This window comes from Eretmochelys imbricata, chromosome 7 (assembly GCF_965152235.1).
Source record: "Eretmochelys imbricata isolate rEreImb1 chromosome 7, rEreImb1.hap1, whole genome shotgun sequence".
NCBI lineage: Eukaryota > Metazoa > Chordata > Testudines > Cheloniidae > Eretmochelys > Eretmochelys imbricata.
Genome location: NC_135578.1, coordinates 106,181,046 through 106,208,988, shown reverse-complemented (window position 1 = coordinate 106,208,988; position 27,943 = coordinate 106,181,046). Strand labels below are relative to the sequence as shown.

Sequence of the window (27,943 nt, the reverse complement as noted above, 5' to 3'; positions counted from 1 at the left end):
TTGATTTGTCAGTAAATTGCACTGCACAGATAACATAACATGTTGAAATTAGATCACAGACATGGGAACTTGAGGACATAAGGAAATGTTCTCAGAACATCAGTCCTATCTATACCATGATATTATATCTTCATTTGGTTAAAAGTATGCATGAAGCATTTTTTTTCTCATAGGTTTCTTTAAACAGGATTAATATTTTAATTTTAAATATTCAAAATTTGTTAAATCTTCACCTGGACATTTGCTTATATAGGGTGAGCACATTGTACAGTAACATAGGGCATGTTTACACAGCAGTGTAAGCCTAGGGTTAGTGGGACTCAAGGCAGCTGATCCTTGTCAGGGACCCGTGGGCTTGAGCATTGACACTGCATTTTAATCCTAGATAAAAGACTTTCTGACCCAGGCTCCAACCTAGGGCTCTGGAATCCACACTGCATTGCGCACCCAAGTCAAAGTCCCCCTACCTCAGAATGCCTAGCTTCCCCACCCCCGCAACCCTAGCATTGACACGCGGGCCTGACAAATCTGTTGCACTGTAAGAAAATCCTACTGCCCATTCTCTTTCCTACCTGTGTCAGTGCAACTAATGGGACTCAGGTGCCCATAAGGAGCTATGAGTACATACACCACATTATGAGCTCATTTGGTAGCTGTCTCAGGAGAATGATTGCGGTTTGAGAAAGCTTTATACTGAACTACCATCTAATCTGAGAATTGGTCTCTCCCCCTCTAGGCTGAGTCACAAAATGCCCATTTGCACCTGTTCTGAGGATAATTAGGACATCAGTCTCCAGGACTGTCAAACTAGGACACTTTGCAATTCTTAAGTTTCAAAATGGGACATTCAATGAAGGTGTTTTTCTTTGGCTGTCTGTTTTGAAGTTTAATTATAAGTTGGTTTCAGAGGAGAAACACTCACATACCCCAGCCTAGCTGCTGCCAGCTGCAGAGTGAAGCGCATCCCCAGAACTGGGGGTGCAGTGTGTTCCAGCACCCCCAGGAATCCATTATTCCTTCCCCTGCTGCACACCGAGAGGCAGGGATAGGGGATCCCTGGAAGGCTGTGAGGAAGTTTTGGGGCTGGCTCCCACTCAGCACCCGCACAGTGCACGCTGTCTGGGTGCCCCTGCATGCACAGCCCTAGGGCAGAAGGGGTCAGAAAGCACAGTGAGGACCAAGCGGCTGTCCTGCAGGGAGGGGGAACAGCCAGAGTGTTGTGGGGTCATCCCTTCCCTGGCCATGCTGAGCCAGGAGTTATACTACTCCCTGTCCCTGTAGCCACTTGGTCCCCACTCTGCTCTCTGCCCTCCCTGCCCCAGTGGGGCTGTGTGTGCAGGGGCACCCACACACTGTGCACCAACATCTGGCTGTGCTCTTGTGACGAGGAAGCAGCTCTCTTTGCAAAAAGCTTCTTCTGATTGGTGTCCATTGAAAACCCTGCAGGCTTTCTCATAGTTAGGGCCCTACCAATTTCATGGCCATGAAAAACATGTCACCGACTGTGAAATAAGCTCTTTCCCATGAGTCCCAACTGGGCTGGGGAGGGGCAGGACTTGTCTTTCCCCTGCACAGTCATTGGCGGTAGTGGGGGAGATCAGACCCACTTCCATTTACCTCTTCGATTGGGATCCCCATGGTTACAACACTGTGAAATTTCAGATGCAAACATCTGAAAACGTCAGATTGACTAATTAAAAAGCCCTCTGGCCGTGAAATTGATCAAAATGGACCGTGAATTTGGTAGGGCCCTACTGATAGTTTACTTGCAGACCCATGTTCAGCACACAATCGGTTAATGCTGATCTGAGCTGCTGCGGTACGCAAAGGGAGGTGTGGCTTCTGTTTGCACTGGAGTGCAATACACCACACCACAGATTGTCTCATTGAAGGACTAAGGAAGTTGCCCCAAGGAACTCTGGGATACATCTGGAAGATTTCTGGGACCTGAGTCAAGCAAGGGCTGAAGGCAGACAGAAAAGTAATAGAGCCCAGACCCTAGGTTCCAGCTTAACATTGGCTCAGACCCCCCAGCCCTGCAGGATCATGGGTCCCTATATTAGAGCCCTCGGTTAACACAATTGGTGTGTGGACACAAAGAGAATTAGGTTGAGTCTGGGCTTGAGCCCAGGCTTATATTGCTGTGTAGATGTAGCACTGACAGACGCCAGTCATCAGCGGGCAGGATCAAACCTGGGGCCTCTGGAGCTTAGTGCATGAGTCTCTACTGCATGAGCAAAAAGCCAATTGCCTGTTACCTAAGGCTATAGAGCAGACTCATTAATCTCTCTGTCTGTCTCTCTAAATGTTCTCGGTGCCACTAAATGGGACAGAACACCGCATCCAGGAGGTGTGTGGGTTACAAAGACATACTCATAATTTCCAATAAAGGCCACATTTTTGAAACATGGGCTCTAATTGTGTGTGTGTGACCTGTCACTTCTAGGTGAACGAACAGTCCAGTGTGCCAAAAATCTAGTATCTGTGGTAGGCAAACATTGTCACATGTGTAATGAGAGGTCAGGCTACTCTTGACTGCAGGCCAACAGTGTCTGAGGCACTTTCAACGAAGTGTTTTGACTGACAGCCAAAAGGATACTTTACGAGTACAGTCTAACTTTCCCTCCACAGACTGGAGCCGCACAGTAACTGTGCTTATGATTTTATTGAAATCTATGCACAACAGCCATATACATCGACTTTGCTGGGAAGAATATGTACTGGTGGCTATCAAGCATTTACATCCTCTTCAAACAGAATGACCGTTGTGTTTTCGAGCGATGGCAGTTACCAAAATACAGGATTTCATGCTACTTATTATTCTGTCTTCGGAGGTAAGAACAATTACTTTGTCTTAGATATGCAGCTTAGCATGGAGCATATATTTTTGTGAACCTGGCCGAATGCACTTATTATTTAGGATTCTCATTCTTTCTGTTATATTATCCATTTTTATTTCTTCTTTGACAGTAGATAGTTTAAGCAATTTCAGCGGAAGGGGAGAGTTTTACAACAATGCATGTAAGTTTAAGAATGTAAACAGAGAAAGTTCCAACTGTAAAGAGAGTATGAAGTTTTCCAGAAAAATATGCATTCTCCACAAAAATGCCCCTCCTCCACAATCAAAGGGGGAGGAACATTGAGAGGCCACAGGGGAAGGACTCAGTGCCCACATGGCAGGCGGGAGTTGGCTGATATGAGAGAGCATGTGTGGCTGGGAAAGGGAGGGGGCTATCCCTCATGGTCCACCACCTTCCCATTGGCTGTAGGGGAGGGAATGAGCTAGCCAGCTGGCTCTTGTGCTCCCCCCACCTAGCCTATTTAAGCTTATTCAGTCTTTTCAAAAAGTGTCTTGCTACAGCCAGTTACCGAGCCTTCTCTCTCCTTAGTATAGCATCCGTGCTGTGTTATTTATGATGCTGAGGTTCTGACTGATCATGTGGTATGGGGCCTCTGGAAAGAATGTTTCCTGTTGGACCAAATGGGCAAGAATTCTGAGGGGAAGGAGGTCAGCTTCTTCTCAGGATCATGGAGGCACAGTTAGCTTATAGCATTAAGACATACAAAAGGTTAACGTTAGGAAAAGTTATACTGTTTTAGCACTGCAAATGGAGCTATGTTGATTTACAGTTGAGCATCTGGCCCAAGATGTATTAAGCAATACTTATCTGACAGGTTGGTCTTTATTAATCATGTATAATATTGTGGGTCTAAAAAGGACCAGACTGCCTTGTAAATGTTGTTTTTGTTAATTAGTTGTTACCTTTTCTAGGTTAGTGAACTCACTTAGAGCCACATACAAGTCAACTATATTTAGAGTTGAGGAAACTCCAGGTGTCTAATATTGTCTTATAGCCAAATCCATGTCTTATGGGTGCAAAAAAAAAAAAAAAAAAAAAAGCCTAATTGCATTGGAACCACAGCACAAGTGAGCGGCCACAGAAAGGTCATGCAGGGAAACTCTAAGACCTCTAATTTCTGCACATCAGCACTGTGAAAGTTTAAAGAGGCCTGGGGTTTGCTCACAACTATCTGACCTGATGTTCAATATGACCCATTCCTGTCTACACTGACTGCAGAGCTATGGCCAACATCATATTAGTTCACATGAGTCAAGGTTATTTCTAACTTGATGTAATGGTCTAATGAACACTAGTCCCCATCTCCTCCGACTTAGCAAAGACAGCCGTAGAACCTGAGTTGCCAAAAGCTTTCAGTGCCACAATCTGCTAGACGAATTGCGATACATCAAAAAGATTACTCTTATCCTTGGAGCTGCCTTAGTTTGAGTTGTGGCAAATGTTTACAATACGTCAACAGTTTGAGACACTGTTTGTGGTTTAAGCTGAAAATAGTTTGTATATTTTCAAGTTGAAAATCCAAGACATTTGTTCCAGGGAAGGAATGGTGCTAATGGGAGTCACGGGTGCACAGGAGGGTTTGGTGGCTGGGAAGCTGCCAAATAGGAAAAGGCTTGCCTATGCCACCCTGATATATTTTCTATGATATTTATCTTCCTTTTTTTCCCTTATCCTAGTGTTTACTTTCTCCTTTTTCTTTACAATCCCTTCTCCTCCCTGATTCTCATATTTGTCTTCCACACTTATTCATTCCCTCTCTCACATCTCCTCTGTCTATCCTTGTTCCCTTTTGTTCTGCCATCCTCTGACCCAATATCCTGCCACAATCCAGTGCTCACCCCATGGTTCGGGGAGGAGAGGAAGAGTGACAATATCAGCCAACTGTCGGCATGTGCTGGGATTATATTGCCGATTTATACTAATGCAGAGAGGGGTGTGAGCAGAGTACACAAAGGACTTTTTTTTTTTGAGGGATGGGAAAAGAGTTAGTGATTTAGGGGTACACAGACGGGGAGGAGATGAGGATGTTGGTGACAGAATATTTTATCAGCCTCGCAAAAATAAAAGCTGAGCTAAGCCCTGATCAAGGGGGCCTGATCTAAGCTGAGCTAAGCCCTGATCAAGGGGGGATTTGATAGCTGCTTTCAACTACCTGAAAGGGGGTTCCAAAGAGGATGGCTCTAGACTGTTCTCAATGGTAGCAGATGACAGAACGAGGAGTAATGGCCTCAAGTTGCAGTGGGGGAGGTTTAGATTGGATATTAGGAAAAACTTTTTCACTAAGAGGGTGGTGAAACACTGGAATGCGTTGCCTAGGGAGGTGGTGGAATCTCCTTCCTTGGAAGTTTTTAAGGTCAGGCTTGACAAAGCCCTGGCTGGGATGATTTAACTGGGAATTGGTCCTGCTTCGAGCAGGGGGTTGGACTAGATGACCTTCAGGGGTCCCTTCCAACCCTGATATTCTATGATTCTATGATTCTATGATTCTAAGTCCCGTTCAGTGCGTACTGAAAATACAAATGTACTGGCTGTTCCTTTTCCATCCACCAACCCTCACCGACACATGTCAAGAGTGCAGCGGGAGTAGCTTTGCTGGGGCTCCACAACCTACAGGGAAGATTCAGTTTCTCTCAGCAGAGAATTTGACGCTTAACAATTAATACCGATCTTAATTAATAATAAACCTCAAAATGTCAGAGTATGGGTTTTGTTCAAATAACCATTCAAACGTTTGGAACCAAATGCTATTGTTCTATTTCGCTTCTCTGACAGACCGAGGTTCGCTTTCATAAGCCTGACTATGCAGTCTTCATTAGCTGGCAGGATGACAGAAGATTAAAAAATCTTGGCCTTTTAGGAAATTGTCAGAAATGGGAAGAAGCTCTTACCCTGATGTGTAGGAATCCCCAGGAAAAGTGGAAAAGAAAAAACATTATTTATTATGAAGAGAATCTGCAAAATATAAAATTAACTCAAATGTATAATAATCATACTTTACATTTATATACAGAGGTTAATTTATGGATCTCAAAACAGCTTACCTAGAAGTAAAGGATCTTTATCCCCATTTTACAGATGGGGAAACTGAGACATAGAGTTTAAGTGACTTGCCAAGGGCCACACAACAAGACAGTTGAAAATGTGGGACTAGAAACCAGATTTCTTGACTCCCAACACCATGCTAGACCCACTCGTCCACAGTTCCTTCTTTGTGACATAACATTTTGCTATCTGTACATTATTTGCTCTTCTCTCAACAGGCTCTGGGGGTATAGAGTAGGGATTGCTGGAAAACAAGAAAATTCTAGTTTGGGGAATAATTCTGAGGTTTTAAAATTTGTTTTCATTCTGCATCAGAACAAAAACGAGACTGTTTGGGTTTTAATGAAAAAGCACAAGAGTTTTAGTGCAAGCCCTCCCCACAATAGCCACTAGCATGGTAGTTAAAGCATTCACCATGATGCAGAAAACCCAAGTTCAATGCCTGTTCTATCTATTTGGGAGCAGACACTTGAACCTGGGTTTCTCACATCAGGTGAGTGCCCTCCCAAAACCCAGTTTCCCTCTTGGACTTGAGACAACTTCCCAGTGAAAGGCTTGTTGAAACAGATATGTTTCCAAGAAAACTTTTGATGAATCAACATTTTCCAACGGACTTGGAAGTTGGGTCTCCACTATTTCAGCAATATTCCTGGGCCACCGAGCTATGGGATGTCCTGATACAGAATTTTCTCAGTCTCTCCTGTTCCAGCTCTTCTACTTTGAATAAATAATTAAATAGTCATTGGAGTAGGGATGTTGAATTTGGGTCTACCGTACCCTAAGGCAGTGGTTCTAAACCAGGAGTAGAATACCTTTCGGGGTATGCAGAGGTCTTCCAGGGGGTACATCAACTCATCTAGATATTCGCCTAGTGTTACAACAAGCAACATAAAAAGCACTAGCAAAGTTAGTGCAAACTAAACTTTTATATAGACAATGACTTGTTTATACTGCTTTATAGTACTATACACTGAAATGTAAGTACAATATTTATATTCCAATTGATTTATTTTATAATTACATGAGAAAGTAAGCAATTTTTCAGTACTACCATGCTGTGACACTTTTCTGTTTTGATGTCTCATTATTTGTAGGAAAGTAGTTTTTAAGGGAGGTGTAACTTGGTGATGTGCAAGACAAATCAGACTCCGGAAAGGGCTACAGTCATCTAGAAAGGTTGAGAGCCACTGCCCTAAGAGAACGTCCTAACCGCCATCTTATAGAGTCATTCTTACACTTTGGCCCTCTCCCAATGAATTCATTGTCATTCATAGTGGCAATTCAAAGAGTCATTTATAATGATAATAATCTATTTGCCGAAAACCTTTTGCCCAGCTCTAATTATAAATATTCCTCTTCCTAACAAAATTCCTACAATGAATTTCTTTCCAGAGCCACATGACACAAGCAAGAAAATCAAACATTTTAGCAAATGTCTTCTCATGATACTGAGAGATGGAATCTGGTCTATGACTGGGGCTTCTAGGTTCTACAGCAATACAAATAAGAACAATAATAATTAATCCACATGTATATTCATTTGAATAGTTATATTGATTTATATAGGACTAGTTAGTAGAGGAGAATTATTCTTGGAAATGTAGGGCTGGAAGAGACTTTGAGAAGCCATCTAGTTTTTTCCTTCTGTGCTAAGACCAGGATTAAGTATACCAAGAACATCCTTTCTTCAAAATCTCGAGTGGTGGGGATTCACATGCATGCATGTTTACAGGATTGGATCCCAAAGGGTTAACATTTGTATTTCTCAACTCTGTTTTCTCCTTCCTCTTCTTTTAAGGAAGTGTCTTCATTACAGTAATCAGAGGAAATGCAGACAGCTAGCTTTTTATCAGCTTTGTGAATTATACAATTGGCTAGAAATATAGTTATGTGTTATTTGAAAGATGGGTGCCTGCTTTGTATTCTCTAGTGTCATGATTTGCCAACCAGCCATCTCTCTCCATCCACCTACTTACCACATTCTAATTTTCATCCTTTGTCCCTCTCTCTCCCCCACCCCTTCTCCTCCATTCAGTTATGCTGTTAATTTGGTTATGATTTTCTTGGCGTTATCTAGAATTTGGCACATTACTCTAAAAGTCTCTCTCTCACTATTAAAGATGTTGCCGATTTATGTATTGTTCTCCTTTTGTATTAATAGCTCCTCCTACTACTCCAACATGGTGGCCTTCAGGTAATTCATAATTCTTTTACTTCTTTATTTCTATGTTGTATTCTTCTCAATTATCTCATTATAAAACACAAATAATTCCCATATAAATCACACCAGATTCCTTGGATAGGAAAATAAGTTCGGCACAGTGATAAGCCTCTGTATGTTTTGCAGGCTGTCTTCAGGCTGACGGCCATACATTTTTTTAAATATCAACTTTTTCTTTTTTTTGGCAGCTAGCACTTCTAAATAGGGATACAGTAGTACTACAATACTTTTTTTAGGTATTTATACTTTAAAGCACTTGGGCCCCAATCCTGCAAACACATATGTATGTGCTTAACTTGGCTGACGTGACTAATCCCAATGGCCTCAATGAAACTATTCCTGTCAGCAGAATTAAGCATGTGTGTATGTTTGCAGAAACGGGGCTCTACAGCCTGGTGGTACTGGAGTACATTTGATATGGGAATTGATGAGACAATAAACATAGAACAGGGTGGAATCACTTTTCAGAGCGGAGCTGTACCAGAAAAAAAATAAGCTGTGAGGCCAGTGAGCTTACTAACTGAACTCCATCCAGCCTTTTCTCTTGCTCACCAATTTTTTAAAAAAAAAAATTACTACTTTCCCTCTCTGTCTCTCATTTTCCCCATCTATACACTGAGGATAATACTACTTACCTTTTAGGTAACTTGCTTTGAGCGCTATTGATGAAAAAGGCTATAGAAGAGCTTGGTGGTGTTATTATTATAATTTTCATGACAGAAGTAACTTGATCTGCACCTTCAAATGCTTGTGATCAAAAGATGCATCAATTGCAATGAAAACTTTCTATGAATCATATTGGTCAAAATGTGCATGGATAGGAGTGAGGTCAAAGGTTCCACCCCTCTCCTTCACCCAGAAGTTAATGATTTAAGTGTGCTATACTGCTTTCAGGAACCCATTGTGTCTTTGCTACCCTACTCGTTGCTCTTTGGCACCAAGTTAATTACAATTACACTGTTTTCTATATATTTTTGGAAAATATTATGATGCCAAAAAGAAAAAAATCACTAGCCCCGTCCTTCTCTTTCTCTTTTCCAATGTTTGCCAATCGAATATATAACAGTATTACTACTCGTGGGGTACCAGGTTCAGGAGTCACTGCACAACTAAGTTGCACCACACAGTTGGTGTAAAGAGAGATGATAAAGCCTCCTGCACAATGCATTCTACCCCGCTGGTCAGAGGGGACTGGCTGTGAGAGATACCAGCAAAAGGGTCAGGGACAAGTGAAAGGAAAAAATGACTGAACTGATGGGTTGGTGATGTATGTTGGGGAGTTTTAGGAGTTGCCCCCTACTGATTAAAAAATAGATTACAAGCTTCTAAAGTACAGTTTCTACTCTTGGATCAGATTTTTGAAGGCTGATTTTTATTCTAACAAAATAAGTAAATTGACAAACTATTTTCCAGAAATCTTTTGCCCATCTCTAATTAGAAATAGGCCTCTTCTTAACAAAAGAAATATATTCCTGGGATGAATTTCTTGCAGCAGCCAACTGACACACGAAAGAAAAGGAGACATTTTAGCCAACATCTTCTCATGGTACTGAGAGATGTCATTTAAAATGTTAAACATCCCCTAGCACAAAGGAGTCCTGGTCTATGAATGGGGGTCCTAGGTGCAAGAGCAATAAAAAAAAACTCCCAATAATAATTAATCCACATGAATACTCGTTTGAAATAGCCATATTTAAATGGAACTATTCAGGAGAGGAGAATTATTCTTGGAAGTGTAGGGCTGGAGGGGACCTTGAGAGTCCCTCTAGTCTATACCCTCTGTGCTAAGGCAAGATTAAGTATACCTAGACCATCCCTGAGACATGTTCATCTAATCTGTTCTTCAAAGCCTCCATGCATGTTTACAGGATTCGGTACTAAAGGAGTAACCATAATATTTCTTAACACAGTTTTCTCCTTCCTCTTCTTTTAAATAAGTATATAATTCTTTGTATCTCTACATAAAGCACTCCGATATTTAAAAATGAAAAGCACGGTGCAAGTGTGAAGTATAGTTACTAACACATATTAAATTTGCTTCCTGTTCACAAAATGAAAATTTCTTCAGACATATTTGTTAGTAAGGTTTTAATTAGAGCTAACGCAAATATTGAAGGGGAAATTGATTTTTCTCTCCCATTCCTCTCCCTTGTTTTCCAATTGCTCATAATTTTCTCAAACAAATTCTTTTTTCAGACCATGCTTGGTCTGAAGCCTCGAAGTGATTGTGTTGTGTGGAAAGTTTTGAGTAAAACATGTGCAGCCATTTTTGAGTTATCTGAGGAAGGGAGGTTAAAAATTCTCTGTGTTCCTATTGACATCTTGCTGGGGGTGGAAATTTCAGTCATGGTTTGGTTTGCAGGTCTTATTTCTTGTGTCTTCACACCTTTTTTTCTAGTGTTCTTAGCCTGTGTTAGCCAACCCAAGGTAAAATCCTAGTTTGATGTTTGGAAACGAGTGAGCAGGTTGAGTTAAATCGTAGGCTGCCCCATGGTCTATAACTTGACCTGCTAACTCATGTGAAAACTTCCAACTGCCTTGTCTTCATTTGAATTTCATCTCAAATGAACTCAAATTAAGAACACACCTATTTTCCTAGTCAAGACCAGTTCTGCTACCCTTACTCACATGGAGAAGAACCTTACTGCCATACTCTGAAAAAAAAGAGCCAATGATTTTAGAGGACCTTCTTAGGAGGTAAGTTCCTACACAACATGAGTAAGAGTTTAAGAATTGGGCCCAGAAGAAGGAAAAATAATCCTACAAATACTTCTGCACATAAATAATTTGAATCATGCAAGTAGATCCCATTGACTTCAATGGAACTAGTGGTGTGAATAAAGTTACTCGTACATGTAGGTTTTTTGTATTTTGTGTTTTCCCATAACTCTGGCTCTCTGAAGAAAATCTGTCCAGAATTTAAAAAATGTATTAAAATTAGAACTGGAACAGAACCAAAACCATGTATCCAAATATATTTGGCCTCTGGGATCATTTGGATCCCAGCTGAAACTGTGATTTGGGCCCATCTCTAATTTAAAACTGAAACGTTCTTGCATGCATGTTAGAGCCTTTCCTATTCAACCTTTCATTGTGTTGATAAATGAAGAAGGTCATAACGTTTGGTATGATCTGTTAAAGCTGCCTGAGCGAAGGCCTGCTAAATTAAGGGTGCCTCAACCGATACACCACAATCAAGGCTGTTTCAGTTTTGGACATTACTACCCAAAACACATTGCTGAAGATATTAAGCATGCATAGATGCAGTTCAAGAGACTTCCTTGTTTTCTTTTCCTCTTGTTTTTATTCTTTCTTTCTTTCTCCTTTTTTGGTTTTGAGTTTACTTTTCTTCCTTTTACATTTTTAAATATTCAGGGAAATGGGTATTTTATAAGATGAAACATGGGAATTATTAATAAATGCATAAAAGATGAAGATGAAAATGGCCAATTTAAGGTAATTTATATTTATGAAAACAAATCTCAGTACCATTGGAATGTTCTCATTGTTGTTTGAGAGACATAGAATGGAGAGTTAATTTCTCCAAGACATTACTTTGTCAATGATAAAGTTTGTGATAGAGAGATATAATCTGTCATATTTTCTCAATTATCAGGAGAGAAGGAGCCCAGTTCTTCCTCTGCAGAACACAAGTATATTTCATTAACTGCAATGGGAATTAAGGGTATCCCCTGTGGTAGGAAAATCAGATTCCAGTAACATGTATGAAAGCTTGCCAACGTGAGAAACTTTGTGAATGCTCATTGAGTTGTTTTTCTGTCTTTCAAAGGTGTTTTTGATCTCAGACTGGTGAATGGCCAGAACAGATGTGAGGGCCGTGTTGAAATTTATGCCAATGAAACTTGGGGGACAGTCTGTGATGATTTATGGGACATAAATGATGCTCAAGTTGTATGCAGGCAGCTTGGATGTGGATCGGCCATTTCTGCACCAGCAAGTGCCCGATTTGGTCAAGGCCGAGGAAATATTTTCCTGGATGATGTGCAGTGCAGTGGAAATGAATACTTTGTCTGGCAATGTCAACACAGAGGGTGGGGCATACATAACTGTGGCCACAGTGAAGATGCCAGTGTCATTTGTTCAGGTACCGTCTTTTCTCTTATAACTATTTTAGTTAAGAATCAGAGAGCAGGATCTTTTATAAATGTGGAATTCTTGCCATCGGCAATTTCTTCATTTTCTACAAACAGCTTATGACAAAAAGTATGTGAAGATACTATCACGCTCTGAGGTGCAATCCAGACCAGGGAGGGGTTGTGTCAGTACCTGGAGTGCCGCACAATACCTTGCTGATGTAGCTCCCAACCTGACCTACGTCAGCCAGACAGTGTGCAGGTCACACCCTGAGTGTTTGTGTATAGCCACAGCCCTGGTCCAGCTGCTCTGACCCCAGTAGCCTGTCAGCGACAATGCAGTCACACTCTGGCTTCCAGCAGCCTTGATAACTACTTCCAGGGTGACTCCAGTGCACTCCCAGTCCCAGATTTCCCCCAAAAACATGTTTTCTGCATTGTCCAGTCAGAGGTGAAAGTAAGCCGGTACAGTGTACTGGTAAGAAAGTGGCTGAAGCATTCAGTACAACTGGGTAATATAGGCTAGGTTTAACTGTAGTAATAACAAAAAAATCAGATTTATCACTTGGATTAAATATATTTTACATTCTCTAGAAACAAAATGCTCCCCTTCAGTTTTCAGTTGTAACTTCTTCTCACTGGGAAGATGTTCACGTGATTCCAAACGTTAGCTTTTGAATGCCATCAGGGTAACTGCTTGCTTCTTACTGGTCAAGTCTCTCGTGTCAGGCGTGCAATTTACAGTAGAAACTAAGTGAAAAAAAATGCTGTCTAAGGAGATGCACGTTCAACAGACCCGAAAGGGTATGTTTAAACGTAAAAGTGAGGAAATGGGGGATTGTCGGTCAGAAAGAACAGCAACAAATGAAGAAGCTGAAAGTCTTCCACAAAAGCGTATGTCTACCCGGCTGGCAGCGCTTTAACGTGGCTGTGTAGTCGCGACTCCAGTGCTAGGAGAGAGCTCTCCCAGCATGTAATAAAACCACCTCCACGAGGGGAATAGCTCCCAGCACTGTAGTAAAACCACCTCCACGAGGGGAATAGCTCCCAGCACTGTAGTAAAACCACCTCCACGAGGGGAATAGCTCCCAGCACTGTAATAAAACCACCTCCACGAGGGGAATAGCTCCCAGCACTGTAATAAAACCACCTCCACGAGGGGAATAGCTCCCAGCACTGTAATAAAACCACCTCCACGAGGGGAATAGCTCCCAGCACTGTAATAAAACCACCTCCACGAGGGGAATAGCTCCCAGCACTGTAATAAAACCACCTCCACGAGGGGAATAGCTCCCAGCACGGTAATAAAACCACCTCCACGAGGGGAATAGCTCCCAGCACGGTAATAAAACCACCTCCACGAGGGGAATAGCTCCCAGCACTGTAATAAAACCACCTCCACGAGGGGAATAGCTCCCAGCACTGTAATAAAACCACCTCCACGAGGGGAATAGCTCCCAGCACTGTAATAAAACCACCTCCACGAGGGGAATAGCTCCCAGCACGGTAATAAAACCACCTCCACGAGGGGAATAGCTCCCAGCACTGTAATAAAACCACCTCCACGAGGGGAATAGCTCCCAGCACGGTAATAAAACCACCTCCACGAGGGGAATAGCTCCCAGCACTGTAATAAAACCACCTCCACGAGGGGAATAGCTCCCAGCACTGTAATAAAACCACCTCCACGAGGGGAATAGCTCCCAGCCCTGTAATAAAACCACCTCCACGAGGGGAATAGCTCCCAGCACTGTAATAAAACCACCTCCACGAGGGGAATAGCTCCCAGCACGGTAATAAAACCACCTCCACGAGGGGAATAGCTCCCAGCACTGTAATAAAACCACCTCCACGAGGGGAATAGCTCCCAGCACTGTAATAAAACCACCTCCACGAGGGGAATAGCTCCCAGCACTGTAATAAAACCACCTCCACGAGGGGAATAGCTCCCAGCACGGTAATAAAACCACCTCCACGAGGGGAATAGCTCCCAGCACTGTAATAAAACCACCTCCACGAGGGGAATAGCTCCCAGCACTGTAATAAAACCACCTCCACGAGGGGAATAGCTCCCAGCACTGTAGCACTGTCTACACTGGCACTTTACAGTGCTGAAACTTGCGTCACTCGGGGGTGGGAGGATGTTTTTTCACTCCAGTACTCTAGAATAAAACTAGTATACAGCGACTGTATCCAAGCCATGAAAAGGGATCCATGAAGTTAAGTGTGTAGGAGTGGAGGTGGGAAGGGGGGGGGGGTTTGCGATACGACCGTACCGGTAAGAAATTTAAGTTACTTTCACCCCTGTGCCCAGTCCTCTCCTGGACAGTTCAGATATTAGAGGTCCGTTGCCCCAGAAAGGAGTCAATGTACAAGAGTTTGCTACCTTAATTGGAGTTGTCAAACAATTCAGTTTAAACACATCACTGGATTAGTTTTGATTAAAGAATAAAACAAGTTCATTTAACTACAAAGAGAAAGGCTTTAAGTGAGTACAAGTATAAAGCTTTAAAGACAGAAATGGCTATAAGAGAAATAAAGATAAAACGCTTTCTTGTAACTAAAACTTAACAAACTAGATTTGGTTCAAGGTAAATTTCTTACCACTTGTTCTCAGCAAAATAGCTGATCAATTTCTCAAGTCAGGATCTGCCCTCAAAGTCCAAAGGGATGGTTCCTTTGTCCTTTTAGGTGAAAGAGCAAGTGAGAGAGATAGAGATGTTGTTTTTGCCCCTCACTTTTCTAATCCAGTCACCCTGGGAATGCATTTTCCTGAGGGTTCAACTTACATAAAGTTCCTTCCGGCTGTGAGGATGGAAGCATGGAGTCTCATGGTGAAAGTGGTTCCATGTTGTTGTTTGTTAAAATCCAAATCCATCAGTTCCTGCCCACCTTAGCTGCTGCAGAATGGTCACTTGACAGGTGATTTCCAGTTAACTTTGATGACACATAACTAGGGGCATCAGCTTGGCCTTTGTCTTAGGGGAAGTAGTTTACCCCCTTCCCAGACTTATCTGGTCAACACATTTCAGATAACTTTACATATAATTTGGTACACACATTTCACCATGATATTATTGATCAGGAAGTTATTCGTTTTTAAATGATATCTCACAAGGCATATATTGTACAAAGTTTATTACAGTGGTGTGTAGGGTGTGAATACCGGGGTGTATTTGGTCACAAATACATTAATATAATACTGTATTCTTTGCAGTAGAAACTTCTGCTGGAGCTGATTTAAGATTTTCATTTTTCTGCAAAGGTTAAATAGTATAAGGAAATCACCTTCATGTTTAACGTGTAGTTGTGTTTTGAAAAATGACTGTGTAACGGTACTCCTAACTCAAACCATCTATTGCCTGTTTGTTCAGTCAGATATGCTGATGTTAGTGACAAAAATAAATGTTTACTGCATTTTAGTCCTGTTGACCCTTCATCATCAAGAGGTTTGTTTACTAAATTCCTTACAGGTATATTTGTGCAAAACCAGTGAAGCCAATGAGATTGCACAGCTGGTGCGGAGGGTGTAATTTGCTCTGCAGAATCTTTATTACTGATAGTGATAAAACTGGGGAGAGAGAGAAAGAAAAGGGTTTAGAACTCAGAACCCAGGATGGACATGCATGACTGGCAATCAGGAAAAAAATAAAAACCAGCACTGGTTTACTTCTCAACTTTTCAGAGCAGAGCTGTACTACAAGAGAAATAAGCTGGGGCCAGTGAGTTTACTAATTAAACTGCATCCAACTTTTCTCTTGCTCACCAAAAATTTTAAAAAATTACTACTTTCCCTCTCTGTCCCACATTTGTCCCATCCTTACAATGGGGATAATAATACTTATCTTTTTTGTAATGTGCTTTTGAGATCTATTTATTAAAAGTGCTACAGAAGAGCTAGGTGGTGTTATTATCATTATTATAATTTTCATGACAGCATTAACTTGACCTGTACCTTCAAATGCCTGCTATGAAGAGGTACTTCTATTGCAATGAAATCTTTCTATGAATCACTTATTGGTTAAAATTACTACCTTATTTATGTGAATTTGATCTTAGTGGCTTGTCCTTAACTCATTAGAATATAGCATCAGTTGCAAGTCAAAATGTGCTTGGTGGTGTCAACATCATTAAAGAACTGTGCAATTTTCTTTAACGGTACTCTTAGTTCAACAGAGTTCAGGACTGGGATAGCTGCAGTGTAGGGAAATAATCACAGTGCCTGCTCACACTAAACTTTGCTCTGAATCTGAATAAATCCGCATGTATTTTTTTTTGTTTGTATCTTCTATAAAAATGCTCAGCGCTACTTAATATTTGAGAATAACCTGAGTATTATTCAGATTCCCTGACATGAAATTCATGGAAGTTATTGAACTGATAGTTAATATCCTTAGACATTTCTGAATATTAAGGATCTCTCACAAGATGAACCATTCCATAGGCACCAAGGCAGTCAAGCATCTAAGCACATGTTTAACTTTAATCACATTTAATCCATTGGTTTCAAGTCAATGGAATTGTTTCCTAACTTGCGTTTACACTTATGTGTTGAAAGGATTGAGGCCTAAGACTGCATTCCTCCCTCTCAAATACCTAGATTTTAGTGACTTCCTGGTGATGAACAGCTTTCAGGGACCCCTGTGTCTTTGCTGCCCAATTTGCTGCTCTTTGGCACTAAGTTAATTACAGCTACAATATTTTCTATTTATTTTTGGTAAAACATTGCCATGCCAACAAAACAAAACAAAAATCCAAATCACTAACCTCTGTCCTTCTCTTTTATCTTTCAGACTTGACGACACCTGGTAATTATCGCTTTTTAACATTTTTGTTTCACTTTATTTCTCTTTCCCAATGCGCCCCAATCCAATAAACAACAGCATTACTGCTCCCAAACAGGGATACCAGATGCAGGAGTTATTGGCAGATATAAGCTGGTGCAAAGAGAAGGCAGAGCCTGTTGCGCTCTACATTCTCCCTGAGGGCCACAGGAGAGTGGCTCTCATAGATATCAGCAAAAGAGCCATGGACAATAGTAAGAAAGAAATGACTGAATCGATGGGCATTATCTATGCTGAAGAGTTCGAGGGCCCCCAATGGTTAAAAATAGATTACAAAATTTTGAACTACACTGATAATTTCTGCAAACCTGCACTAGTTGTGGTTCAGGTTTCTGAAGGGTGACTGTTACTTTAGCAAAGTAAAATGGCACAGAAAGCTCCATAAGAAACATATGAGACTACTCTGTTCTTGCAGCTGTAAGCGTCTCCGATCCTTCAGACTGTAGGGTGAAATGATTGTGATTGTTTATATTACTGCAGCGCTCAGAGCCCTGGGCCTCACTGTGCTGAGTACTTTAAACACACAGACAAAGAAGCATTTTAACCCTGGAAAACATTTTCCTTGGTGTAGGTTTTTGACTATTCTAAATAGAGCTCGGCCCAAGTTCAATTTCCCTTCTGCCTGATATGGAAAAGGGATTTGAACCTGAGTCTTCCATGTTTCAAGAGCATGCCCGGGCCACTGAGCTACAGGATGCCCTGATACAGAGTTTTCTCAATCTCTCCTGTTCCAGCTCTTCTACTTTGTATAAATAATTAAATAGTCATTGGAACACGGACTTTGAATTTGGGTCGCCAGTGCCCATAGCGAATGTCTGAAACTCCAGCCTATAGAGTCATTCTTACACTTTGCCCCACTCCCAGTGACTATTCATTGTCATTCATAGTGGCAATTCAGAGAGTCATTCATAAGGATAATAATCTATTTGCCGAAAATCTTTTGCCCAGCTCTAATTATAAATATCCCTCTTCCTAACAAAAAAAAAAAAATACATTTCTAGGATGAATTTCTTTCAGGAGCCACATGACACATGAATGAAAATAAAACATGTAAGTAAATGTCTTCTCATGATACTGAGAGATGCCATTGAAAATGTAAAACAGCCCCTAGCACAAAGGAGTCTGGTCTATAACTGGGGCTCCTAGGTGCTACAGCAATACAAATAAGAACAATAATAATTAATCCACATGAATATTCATTTGAATAGTGATATTGACTTTTATAGGACTAGCTAGCAGAGGAGAATTATTCTTGGAAATATAGAGCTGAAAGGAACCTCGAGATTCCATCTCATTTTTCACCTCAATGCTATGGCTAGAATTATATCAAGAACATCCCTGATAGATGTTTGTGTAATTTGTTCATAAAAACTTCCAGTGGTGGGGATTCATATGCATGCATGTTTACAGGACTGGATCCCAAAGGGTTAACATTGATATTTCTTAACTCTGTTTTCGCCTTCCTCTTCATTTAAGTAAGTGTCTTCATTACAGTAAAGTAATCAGAGGAAATGCAGACAGCTAACTTTTTATCAGCTTTGTGAATTATACAATTGGCAAGAAATATAGTTGTGTTTTTTGCAAGATGGGTGCCTGCTTTTGTATTCTCTAGTGTCATGATTATCCAGCCAGCCATCTCTTTCCATACACCCATCTACCTACCACATTCTAATTTTCATCCTTTCTCTCTCTCTCTCCATCTATCTCCCCCCCTCCCCCCATTCAGTTATGCTGTTAATTTGGTTATGATTTTCTTGGCGTTATCTAGAATTTGGCACATTACTCTAAAAGTCTCTCTCTCACTATTAAAGATGTTGCCGATTTATGTATTGTTCTCCTTTTGTATTAATAGCTCCTCCTACTACTCCAACATGGCTGCCTTCAGGTAATTCATAATTATTTTACTTCTTTATTTTATGTTGTATTCTTCTCAATTATCTCATTGTAATACACAAATAATTCCCATATAAATGGCGCCAAATTCCTTGGATAGGAAAATAAGTATGGCACAGTGATAAGCCTCTGTATGTTTTGCAGGCTGTTTTCAGGCTAGCGGCCATACATTTTTTGAATATCAACTTTTTCTTTCTTTTGGCAGCTAGTACTTCTAAATAGGGATACAGTAGTACTGCAATACTGCTGTACTATAAGAGAAATAAGCTGGGTCCAGTGAGCTTATTAACTGAACTCCATCCAGCCTTTTCTCTTGCTCACTATTTTTTTTTTTTTTAGATTACTACATTCCCTCTCTGTTTCTCATTTTCCCCATCTATACACTGAGAACAGTAATACTTACCTTTTTGGTACCTTGCTTTGAGATCTATTGATGAAAAAGGCTATTTAACAGCTTGGCAGTGTTATCATTATTATAATTTTCATGACAGAAGTAACTTGATCTGCATCTTCAAATGCTTGTGATTAAAAGATGCATCAATTGCAGTGAAAACTTTCTATGAATCATATTGGCCAAAATGTGCATGGTTAGGAGTGAGGTCAAAGGTTCCACCCCCTCCTTCACCCAGAAGCTGGTGATTTGAGGGGGCTGTGCTGCTTTCAGGAACCCACTGTTTCTGTGCTACCCTACTCGTTCGTTACTCTTTGGCACCAAGTTAACTACAATTACACTGGTTTCCATGTATTTTTGGTAAAATGTTACAATGCCAAAAACAAAACAAAAAAATCACTAACCCTGTCCTTCTCTGTTATCCTTCAGGCTCGATGATACCTAGTAATTGTCTCTTTTTAGCATTTTTTGTTTAGATTTCTTTTTTTCCCAATGTTTGCCAATCCAATAAACAGCCTATAGTGCCCAGTTCCAGCACCTATAGCACCGGGTTCAAGAGTCACTGGCAAAACTCAGTTTTACTGCACAGTTGGTGTAAAGAGAGATGGTGGAGCCTATTGCACTATACATTCTACCCTGCTGGCCAGAGGGGAGTGGCTGTGAGAGATACCAGCAAATAGAACTGACTAATGTGCTAATAATAATTTCATTGAATCTGTTTTAGGGTTGGCATTGAGACTGGTGAATTCATCTAGCAGATGTGAAGGTCGTGTTGAAATTTATTACCAAGGATCATGGGGAACAGTCTGTGATGATTTCTGGGATCTCAATGATGCCAATGTTGTGTGCAGGCAGCTTGGATGTGGACATGGTGTTGCAGCAAAGACAAGTGCCTTTTATGGTCAAGGCTCAGGAAATATTGTCCTGGATAACGTGGGTTGCAGAGGATGGGAATACCATCTATGGGACTGTCCTCATTCAGGATTGCTGTCTCACAACTGTGGTCATCATGAAGATGCCGGTGTCATCTGTTCAGGTAAATACCAAGAGTTTACAGGTGTTTTACAGGGAAATAACTGGCACAGAACATGCTTTTGACCATGTCTAAGATGTTTGTGAGTGTCACATTGCAGAGGTTTCAAAATATGAAACACAATTTTTGGAACTGGATCCAATACTAAAAGGGCCACTTTCCTACTTCCTTAAACATTAGTTCCATGCTTCAGCCAGCCAGTTAGTTCCCTGGTGAATGCAATTGTGATAGCATAGAATAAAGAGATTTAAAAACATGAAACAAACAAACAAAAAACAAAAACAAAATCAAACAAATGAAAGATGGTCAAACAGTTAAGTTATCTCTCTGAAGTTCCAAAGGGCACTTGCTATCTTCATGGGTTAATTTTCAGTTTTGTTAACTTCACTTCCTTTGAGTGTAGAATTGTTCCGTTGGGATAGGGCATGGAAATGGGGGGTAGGAGATGTAGAGTTTATTCCTGATTCTTCCATACCACTTAGCTTTTCAATGCCTCAGTCATCTAACAAGTAAAGTAGGGATAATGAGACTTAACTTCATGAAGCACTTAGAGACCCAGAGATGAAAAGACGTATTTAAGTTTAAGTACTAATCTTTTTGTCATTATGAAAGGTAAATTCATTTGGAATTTCTTCATTGATATCAGTGAGGGTCAAGCACATTTTACTATATTTTATGAGGACTCTTAAGATTTTACAAACATGGTGTTTTCAAAGTTTTGCTGTGCTTGTTTTGAAACATAACATCTTCCAGGAAAGTCATGCAGCTTCTGATGTCATTTGCACTTGAAATTTTACAAGTACATCCAGGCAAATGACAGATATTTTGATTCATTAGCAATTTCAGAAAGTTGGGAAAAAATCATGTAGGGTCAGACCAAAAGCCAAACTATTTGAAACTTTCAATGAGCCCCAAAGTGGCATGGCACAGGGAGTTAAAATATCTGATTTTTGTTTGCAGCTTTTTGACTTTCTTGCTGTCCCAAGTCACACTACGCCTTGGTTTCCCCATCTGTAAAAATGAGCATAAAGATGCTTTCCTTTGATGTAAACTAGTTTGAGATCCATACATGAACAGTACTATATAAAAGGAAAGTATTATTGTTATAAATCTGAGTTAATTTTATATTTTGCAGATTCACTGAATAAAAATATTATTTTTATTTTCCATTCCTCCTTGGGGATTCTTATACATCAGGGTCCGAGCTCCTTTCCATTTTTGCCAGTTTCCTAAAATTCCAATTTTTTAAAAATTTTCTATCATCCTGCCAGCTAATGAAGACTGCACAGTTAGGCTCATGAAAGCGAACCTCAATCTGACAGAAATATCCTTGAAGAGTCATGTGAAGTAATATGAAGTTGACCACAGCTTTGAAGTCAGTGTGATCAGTAGGGTTGCCATCTTTCTAATCACACAAAATTGAACACCCTTGATCTGCCCCCTGTCCCACCCCTTCCATGAGGCTCCGCGCCTTCTCAGAGGCCCCGCCCTGGCTCACTCCATCCCCCCTCCCTCCATTGCTTGCTCTATCCCACCCTCACTCGCTCATTTTCACCGGGCTGGAGCAGAGGGTTGGGGTGTGGGAAGGGGTGAGGGCTCTGGCTGGGGTTTCAGGCTCTGGAATGGTGCCAGAAATGAGGGGTTCAGGGTGTGGGAGGGGGCTCTGGGCTGGGGGGTTGTGCTGAGAGATTCAGAATGTGGGAGATGGTTGGGGTGCAGGGGGTGAGGGCTCTGGCTGGGGGTGCAGGCTCTGGGGTGGGGCCGGGGATGAGGGGTTTGGGTGCAAAAGGGGGCTCCAGGTTGGGGGGGTATGGCTGAGGGGTTTGGAGTGTGTGAGGGGGCTCCTGGCTGACCCGGGGGTTGGTGTGTGGGAGGGAGTACAGGCTCTGGGCTGGGATTGTGGGCTCTGGGGTGGGGCCAGAAATGAGGGATTCAGGGTGTGGAAGGGGACTTCGGGCTGGCACAGGGGGTTGGGGTGCAGGGGGGTGAGGGCTCCCACTGGTGGTGCAGACTCTGGGGTGGGGCTGGGGGTGAGGGGTTTGGAGTGTAGAGAGGGGGTCCAGGCTGGGGCAAGGGGTTGGGGCATGGGAGTGGGTTTGGGCTAGCACTTACCTCAGGCAGCTCCCGAGAAGCAGTCGGCACGTTCCTACAGTTCCTAGGCATAGGGAAGGCCACAGGGGTTCTGCATGCTGCCACCCCCTGCAGCTGCTGCCCCCACAGCTCCCATTGGCCACGGTTCCCGGCCAATGGGAGCTGCAGAACCAGCACTTGGGGTGGAGGCAGCACACGGAGCCCCCATGGTTTCCCCTATGCCTAGGAGCTGGACGGACATGCTGGCCATTTCTCAGGAGCCTCAAGGAGCTGGGTAGGGAGCCTGCCAGCCCACTCCAACCAGACTTTTATTGAGCTGCCAGGGTCCTTTTTGACTGGGTGTTCTGGTGGAAAACCGGACGCCTGGCAACCCACTGATCAGGAAAGGGTCATGTTGAACATCAGGTCAGCTCATTGTGAGCAAGGGATATGCTTAGGCCTCTGCACCCTTCCACAGCATTGCTCTGTAGAAAGGAGAGATCTTAGAGTTCCCCTGCATGGTCTTTCTGTGGTATCTCACTTGTGCTGTGGTTCCACTGCACTTAGGGCTTTTTGCATACACGAGTCATGGATTTGATACGAGACAATATTAGACACATGAAGTTTCCTCATCCCTAAACGTAGTTGACTTGAACGTGGTTCTAAGTCAGTTCAATAACTTAGAAAAGGTAACAACTAATTAACAAAAACAATATTTAACAGGCAGTCTAGTCCTTTTTAGATGTACCGTTTCATACATGTTTAACACATAAAGATCTGTCAGGTAAGAATTACTTAATACATCATAGACCTGATGCTCTGTGCTAAATCAGCATAGTTCCACCTGCTGTGCTAAAACAATATTGCTTTTCCTAATAGTAAGCATTTTTAAGTCTTAACGCAATAAGGTGACTGTGCCTCCATGATGCTGCAAGGGAGGCAAAAAAATCCCGCTGGACCTTTTGCCAGATTGGTCCAACAAACAAAAATTCTTTCCTGATCCCATAATGGGTGATCAATCAGACCCACAGCATCATAAATAACACAACATATACTAAGGGGAGGCTAGGCTGGAGCAAGAGGCTTTTGGAAAAGACTGAGTAAGCTTAATAGGTAATGGGGGGGAGGGAACATGAGAGCCAACCAGCTAGCCCGTTCCCTCACCTCCCTCCAATAGGGATGGTGGCAGACCTCAGGGGGTAGACCCCTTTCCCGGCTGTCTCAAGCCAGCCCTCTACCCCTACCTCCTGGGTGCTGCCTCCTTCCCCTCTGGTCACTCAGTGTTATTTTCCCCATTGATTGAGGAGAGTGGACATTCATATTATCATAGAATCATAGAATATCAGGGTTGGAAGGGACCTCAGGAGGTCATCTAGTCCAACCCCCTGCTCAAAGCAGGACCAATCCCCAATTTTTGCCTCAGATCCCTAAATGGCCCTCTCAAGGAATGAACTCACAACCCTGGGTTTAGCAGGTCAATGCTCCAACCACTGAGCTATCCCTCCCCCCATTATCTGAGGGTCTGGCCCCATATATTTATGGGTAATTTCATACTCTGTTTACATTTGGAACATACAAATACCCTCATTATTCGTTAACCATTTATGCATTATTATAAAACTTGCCCATTTAATTGAAATTCCTTATACTGTCTACTGGCAAAGAAGAAATAAAAATGGATAACAGAAAGAATGGCAACCCTAAATAATTGGTTCATCCCACCAACTTCATAAAATATATATTCTCTATGTTAACCAGAGTATCTGAGACAAATTTACCAGTAATTGTTCTTACCTCATTGAAAAGAGTAACAAGAAGCATGACATCCTGTATTATAGTAATTGCCATTGTTTGAAAACAGAACAGTCATTCTGTTTGAATAGGTTATAAATGTGTGATAGCCACCAGCACAAATTCTTCCCAGTAAAGTAGATACAGATGGCTGTTGCACATAGATTTTAATAAAAACGTAAAGGCAGCCGCTGTGCTCTGCCAGTCTGGAGAGGGAAAGTTAGACTGTATTAGTAATATATCCTTTTGGCTATCAGCCAAAACACTGTGTTGAAAGTGCCTTGGACATTGTTGGCCTTCAGTCTACACTAGCCTGACCTCTCATTGCATACATGCTAGTTGCTAGCATTTTTGCATGCACGCAGGTAAATGCTTGCCTATCACATTTGCTACATTCTTGGCACACTGGACTGTTTGTGCAGGCAGAAGTGACAGCTTACACACGGACAAGGAGAACCTACGTTTCAGAAATGTGGCCCTTAGTGATAACTATGCTACCTTACGGAGAAGGGCAACAATAATGATCGGGGGGATCAATCAGCAGGAGTGCACAATTTTTATAGTGGGGGTCTGAGAGCCATTGAACCAAACTGTAAACCCCGTATATCATGGAAATCATTTCAAGCCAGGGAGTGCGGCAGCCCCCCTCGTTCCAGCACCTATGTCAGTCAGCTTCCATATGAGGAGAGATTAAAAAGACTGGGACAGTTCAGCTTAGAAAGGGGGCGAGCAAGGGAGGATAGGATCGGTGTCTATGCAGTCATGAACGATATGGAGGAAGTGAATAGGGAAGTGTTAGTTACCCCTTCACATAATACAAGAACCAGGGGTCACCCAATGAAATTAATAGGCAGCAGGTTTAAAACTAACAGAAGGAAGTACTTCTTCATACAATGCACAGTCAACCTATGGAACTGATTGCCAGAGACTGTTGTGAAGGCAAGAACTATAACTAGGTTAAAAAAATTGGATAAATTAATGAAGGATAGGTTCATTAATGGCTATTAGCCATTGGTCAAGGAACAACCCCATGCTCCAGGTGCCCCTAAACCTTTAACTGCCAGAAGCTGGGACTGGAGGACAGGGATGGATCATTCGAAATTGCCCTGTTTTGTTCATTTCCTCTGAAGCATCTGACAATAGCCACTCTTAGAAGACAGGATACTGGGCTAAATGGACCATTGGTCTGACCCCATATGGCTGTTCTTATGAGATCCAGGCTCAAGTCCCTGCTCTGCCTTGGAGCAGAGACTTGAATCTGGGTTTCCCACACCAGGTGAGTGCCCCAACCACTAAGCTGTAGAGTCTCTTTCTTCCTAGCTACGGAACTGGATGAAATCACTTTTCAGAGCAGAGCTGTACTGTAGGAGACATAAGCTCCTGCCAGTGAACTTATTAACTGAGCTCAATCCAGCCTTTTCACTTGCTCACCGGAATTTTTTTTTAAAAAAAGTACTTTACCTCTCTCTTCCATCTGTAAAATGGGGATAAGAATACTTACATTTTTTGTAAAGTGCTTTGAGGTCTAATGATGAAAAGTGCTACATAAGCACTTGGTGGTAATGTCATTATTATTACTTTCATGACAGACTTAACTTGACCTGTACCTTCAAATGTTTGCAATAAAAAGGTGCATCAATTGCAGTGAAATCTTTCTATGAATCACTTACTGGTCAAAATGTTACCTTATTTATGTGAATTTGACCATGGTGGCTTGTCCTTAATTCATTAGAATATAGCATAAATTGCAAGTGAAAATGAGCTTTGTGGTGTAATCCCCTTTATGTACACATCAGAAAAGCACCATACAATGTTCTGTCATGGCAATCTTTCTTTAAACAGAACTTAGTTGCAGTACAGGGAGAGCCTGCCCACAATGAACTTTGCTCAAGTCCCTTTTTAAGAGTCCCTTACTTCAGTGGGCATCAGATAAATAATAGATATATGATAGATATATATACATGTATTTTTATGGTTTGCATAGTTTAAAAATGTTCAGCCCACTCTACTCCTTGGGAATAACCTCAGCATCGTTTAGATGGCCTGACTTGAAATTCATTGGAGAATGGAACTGACAGTTAATATCCTTAGAACATTTCTGAATATTAAGGATTTCCTCACAAGATTGAATATATTGATGGCACCAATCCAGCCAAGCACCTCTGCACATGCTTAATTTTAATCACATGTTGGTTACAAGTCAGTGGAATTACTTCCTCACTTACATTTAAGCACTGTTTTCTATATATTTTTGGTAAAACATTGCCATGTTAAAAAAAAAAATCAAAATCACTAATGAAGTGAGCTGTAGCTCACGAAAGCTTACGCTCAAATAAATTTGTTAGTCTCTAAGGTGCCGCAAGTACTCCTTTTCTTTTTGCGAATACAGACTAACACGGCTGCTACTCTGAAAACTAACCTCTGTCTTTCTCTTTTATCTTTCAGATGCAACAACACATGTTAATTGTCTCTTTTTTAACATTTTTTGTTTAGATACCTTTCTCTTTCCCAGTGTTTGCCAATCTAATAAACAGCAGCATTACTGCTCCCAAACAGGGGTACCAGGGAGTGGTGCTGGAACAATGTGTATAGTGGGGGTGCTGAGAGCCATTGAAAAAACTGTAAACCCTGTCTATGATGGAAACCACTTCAAGCCAGGGGCTGCGGGCACACGCCGAGCACCTCTAGGTCAGCACCTATAGCTCCAGGTTCAGGAGTCACTGGCAGAACTAGTTGTACCACACAGTTGGTGTGATGATGAGAGATGATGGAGAGATGATGGAGCCTCTTGCGCTAGGCATTCTACCCTACTGGCCAGAGGGGACTGGCTGTGAGCAATAAAAGCGAAAGTGTCAGGGACAACTGAAAGAGAGAAATGACTCAATTGATGGGCTTTATATATGTTGAGGAGTTTGACCACCCCCTACTGATTAAAAATAGATTACAAGATTTTAAAGTACCCTCACAGTTTCTACAAACCTGCACTACTCTTGTATCAGATTTTTGAAGGCTGATCATTATTCTAGCAAAAAAAAAAAATTTATAAAATACTATTTGCCAGAAATCTTTTGCCCAGCTCTAATTATAACTATCCGTCTTCTTAACAAAAATAAAATACATTCCTAGGATGAATTTCTTTCAGGAGCCAACGGACCCACAAAATAAAATAAAACATTTTAGCCAACGTCTTCTCATTGTACTGAGAGATGTCATTTAAAATGTGAAACGGGGCCTAGCAGAAAGGAGTCCTGGTCTACGACTGGGGGTCCTAGGTGCTACAGCAGTACAAAAACCCCAATAATAATTAATCCACATGAATATTCATTTGAGTACTCGTATTGCTTTAAATGGGACTATTGAGGATAGGAAAATTATTTTTGGAAATGTAGGGTTGGAAGGGACTTCGAGAGGCCCTCTAGTCTATACCCTCTGCACTAAGGCAAGATTAAGTATACCTAGACCATTCCTGAGAGATATCCATCTAATCCATTCTTCAAAGCCTCCAATGGTAGGGATTCACATGCATGCATGTTTACATGATTGGGTCCTAAACTGTATTTCTTGTATTTCATTGTATTTCTTAACACTATTAGAATCATAGAATCATATAATATCAGGGTTGGAAGGGACCTCAGGAGGTCATCTAGTCCAAACCCCTGCTCAAAGCAGGACCAATCCCCAACTAAATCATCCGAGTCAGGGC

At 41.6% G+C, this 27,943-nt stretch overlaps 2 protein-coding genes across 2 annotated transcripts in view; both read left to right on the top strand.

Annotated features, from left to right (window-relative positions):
• The window catches only part of LOC144268209 (scavenger receptor cysteine-rich domain-containing protein DMBT1-like), a 108,294-nt gene extending 91,264 nt beyond the window's left edge, over positions 1-17,030 (top strand). Inside the window, exons 5-7 of the mRNA XM_077822860.1 lie at positions 11,915-12,229; positions 12,336-12,348; positions 17,012-17,030. Of these exons, the coding sequence (XP_077678986.1) occupies positions 11,915-12,229; positions 12,336-12,348; positions 17,012-17,030 (347 nt within the window). The remainder of the gene's footprint in view (positions 1-11,914; positions 12,230-12,335; positions 12,349-17,011) is intronic.
• A 45-nt stretch (positions 17,031-17,075) lies between these two features.
• DMBT1 (deleted in malignant brain tumors 1) overlaps positions 17,076-27,943 on the top strand; it is a 135,379-nt gene continuing 124,511 nt past the window's right edge. Inside the window, 2 exon segments of the mRNA XM_077822858.1 lie at positions 17,076-17,256; positions 20,071-20,391. Of these exon segments, the coding sequence (XP_077678984.1) occupies positions 17,076-17,256; positions 20,071-20,391 (502 nt within the window).